This window comes from Fonticula alba (assembly GCF_000388065.1).
Source record: "Fonticula alba strain ATCC 38817 unplaced genomic scaffold supercont2.2, whole genome shotgun sequence".
Taxonomy (NCBI): Eukaryota; order Rotosphaerida; family Fonticulaceae; genus Fonticula; species Fonticula alba.
Window position 1 is genome coordinate 1,177,805 of NW_009242972.1, and position 3,554 is coordinate 1,181,358.

Here is a 3,554-nt window from a genome sequence, read left to right on the forward strand (position 1 = left end):
CCCATGCCCGCCCCTTCGCCCGGCCCCTGGCTCAGATCGCAGCTCACCCAGCCTCTTCGGTGGAACTCTCTCGACCCGGGCCCCCCTTCCCGGACGGCGGCCCGGGCCCCGAGATACGCGACGGCCGGGCAGGGGGGCGGGGGAGGATGTTTATGCGCCCGGCGGACAGGGCGGCGAGCGACCCGGGGCGCGCCCGGCCATCGCCCAGTGGCCCGAGAAACCCCACGGGCCGCGGAATGCGGTGGCGCGCATTTTTTCCGATCTCTCCCCGGCCCTCCCCGGTCGGTGGGCCTTCTCCCGGGGTGCAATTTTTCATCCCCCCCCCCCCCCCCCCCCCCCCCCCCCCCCCCCCCCCCCCCCCCCCCCCCCCCCCCCCCCCCCCCCCGACCGACTCCACCACCAGCACCAAGCTTGCCTCGGCTCGGGGTGACCGCTCGGATGACAGTGCTTCGGGATGAAGTTTCCCCCCCTGTCGCTCTTTCCGCGCAGGCTATGGCTGGGTTGCCGTTGGGGCGCGCTCCTGTCGCCCGGGGTCGCTTTCCTGGCCCGGCGTGGCCTCTCGCAGGCCTGTGGCCATCCCCCTCCCCCCCCCCCCCGCCCCCTCGCGGTGGTAGGCCCAAATGCCGCCGAGTCTGCGCCGGATGTCCCCGCGCCCAGCCAGTTGCCAACTGATTTTGTGTTTCCCGCCCGCCCGCCCGCCCGCAGCCTCGGGGGGTCCTGCGAGGTGGTCTCCCCCGCTCCAGCTTCGACCGGGGCAAGATCGCCCGCCGGAAACGCGACATGCTTCCGGATGCGTGCATTGCATGTGGGTGTGGGTGGGTGTATTGGGGGGGGGGGGAAGGACAATACAAGCGGCTACTCGCGCTTGCCGGCAGCCAGGGGAGTCGAGGGGGCCGCGGCATTGAGCGCCGAGTAGGCCGAGCTTAGGACCTCGGTCGGGGCCTGGGCCGGTTGGCCGGACCCGGTCGGGAGTTGGCGGAAGAAGGAGGTGAAATCCCCGGCGGTGGCGCTGGCTGGCGAGGGGGCGGGGGCCGCCGCACTACGCGACGACAGTGCCGACGGGGTGGACGGCGTGACCGCATCCTCCACCGGCCGGGATGCCACCGTGCCAACACCGAGGTTGTTGCCGGCTGCGACCGGGGCGGCGCCGGTGGCCGCGGGCGTCGAGGCAAGGGACAGCGCAGCGCCGGCATGCCCCGGAGCGGCCGCCCCCCCGCCCAGGGACATCGGCGAGCCGTACATGGTCGACAGCAAGGACGACAGGGACAAGATCGATGGATGGTAGGCATTGGCTCCGAGGGCCGATTGGCCAGTGCCAGTGGCTCCAGCACCGGCGGCGACCGATCCCGCTCCGCCCACCAGCCCAAGGGCTGCCAGGGGCGAGAGCGGCGTCGAGAAGGACCCGAAGCCCAGGGGATTGTCCATGGACATCGGCAGCTGGAAGAGGGACTGACCGCCCCCGGTGCCGACATTGGTCCCCAGCGCGTTGGAGTGCTGTGCCAGGTAGGCAGCCGGGATGGCACTCGCCGCGGAGGTGCTGTCCATGGCCCCAGTGCCGAAGGAGCCAGCCCCGGAGCCGGCCAGCGCCCCGAGCAAGTGCGACGGCAAGTAGGGCGCATGCGAGGATGCGGCCGCCGGCGAGGCCGAGGAGGCATTCCTGGCAGGCGACTGGCCCGCCAACAGGGCCGTCGATACGCCGGACGCCCCGGCCGCCGGGGTCGACAGCAGGGAGCTCGGCGCCAGCTGGAAGGCCGGCGCCAGCAGAGGGGCAGCCGCTTGGCTGGCCGCCAGGCCGGTCGGATCCACTGCCGCGGCGGTGGCACTCCCCTCGCTGGGCTGGCTACCGGCCATGGCCGGCGCTTCGGCCGGAGGAGCCATCAGCGCACTGGCACCGGCCAGCCCAAGCGAGGGGAGCATGTACTGCGGAAAGCAGACCCCCAGCAATGAGTCCGCCAGCACCGAAGTGACCGTGGGCATGCCAAGTTCCAGGCCCGCCTGTCGCAAGGAGTCCAAGGACTGCTGTGTGGCAATGCCGGCGGCCGGGTGTGCCGCCGGCGACCCATCGGTCTCCGTGGCCGGGGCCAGGGCATTCGACGACTCGTGCAAGGCCGAGGGCTTGAGCGAGCCGCCCACCGGCCGGCGCCCAGCCGCCATGGACGAGGAGGACCCGGTGGTGCCGGTCATGCCCACCAATGAGGGAAGTCGATCAAGCATGTCGCCCGCCCGCGCGGAGGCCCCACCCCGGAGGGGCGAGTGCCCGAGATCCGAGAACCCTCGCCCGCTGCGCGTGCCGGATGCCGCCGCCCCGGCCGCCGTGTCGCCCGGATCCAGGCCAAGCATGGCCATGGTTATCCCATCGGCATCGGTGGCGGGCCGGAGGAAGCCACCCTCCGTGAAGGAGTCCAATCGGGCGCTCAAAATGGATGGGTGCCGGGGCAGATCGCCGAGGTCGGTGTTTGCCGGTGCCATGCGTCCACCCAGGCCCGAAAACCCGGGGGTATTGGCGGCGGCGGCGGCGGCGGCGGCGGCAGCGGCGGCGGTGGCCGAGCCCGAGCCCGAGCCCGAGGCCGACCGGGCCGACGGCGAGGAGGGGGGATCCGAGGAGCCCGAGGAGGAGGGCGCCGAGGAGGTGGAGCCATTCTCTTCGGCACCGGTGGCGATGGCCGCGTCGGTGGTGGCTCCCCCGACGACCGGGGCCGCTGGCGGCGAGGAAGGTGTGAAGAGGCCTGGCCCTGGGGCCGTGGCCGAGGAAGCGGTCGACGCAGTAGCCAGGGCCATGAGCGAGGATTGCAGCGAGGCAGCCAGGGCCGTGGCATCGGCCGGCATGGTGGCCCCCGGGTCCGGGGCAGCCCCGGATGCCAATTGCGCCTCCAGCGAGCGGACCCGCTCCACAAGGGACACACACACATACAGCAGGCGGCCCTCGCGCTGGCGGATGGCATCTACCAACTGCCGAACGATGGCGGTTTCCCGCTCAAACCGTTGGACCAGCTCCAGACGAGCCTTCTCCGAGGCGGCCAGCTGGCTGCGCGCCTGGGCCAGGGTCCCCTCGCTGGAGGCCTGGACGCGGACGGCCAGCTGGGCCCGATCGGCCTCCCCGCGACGGAGGGCCTCCTCGGCCGCTTGCAGGCGCGCTTCAGTCTCCGCAAGGGCCAGCTTGGCACGCTGGGCCTGGTCCTGGGCCTGGGACAGGGCCTCCTGGGTGGCGGCATTCCGTGCGCGAATCCGCGCTCGGTACTTTTTGTACTTGTCATTGAGCGGAGCCCCGGTCGGCGGGGAGCCTGGGCCACCGGGGCCCGGGCTGTCGGCAAAGCCGCCCGGTCCCGGGGAGTAGTCCCGGTCGACCAACGGGCTGTCTGCCCGGCTGGCCGCATCCGCGAAGGCTTGCGGACTGGCCGGGCCAGTGCGCGAGCGCTTTGCCGGCGGCGGCGACAAGGGGGAGGGAGTCGCCGGGCCGGGGGGGACCAGCGTCATGGCAGGCGCTGGCTGACGAGCGGGTGGGGGAGGGGCAAAAAGGCGCGAGGAGCGAGGGGAGCAGGGGGGGGGGGGGGGGG

At 73.1% G+C, this 3,554-nt stretch overlaps 1 protein-coding gene across 1 annotated transcript; it reads right to left on the reverse strand.

Moving 5' to 3' along the window:
- Positions 1 to 804: 804 nt before the first annotated feature.
- H696_01287 (hypothetical protein) lies at positions 805 to 3,554 on the reverse strand. Its single transcript, XM_009495180.1, has one exon. The coding sequence runs from the start codon at positions 3,472 to 3,474 to the stop codon at positions 856 to 858; it is 2,619 nt and encodes an 872-aa protein (XP_009493455.1). The 5' UTR covers positions 3,475 to 3,554; the 3' UTR covers positions 805 to 855.

Excerpts from the sequence above, each read along its gene's own strand:
- H696_01287 (XM_009495180.1), bottom strand. The coding sequence starts at position 3,474 with ATGACGCTGGTCCCCCCCGGCCCGGCGACTCCCTCCCCCTTGTCGCCG.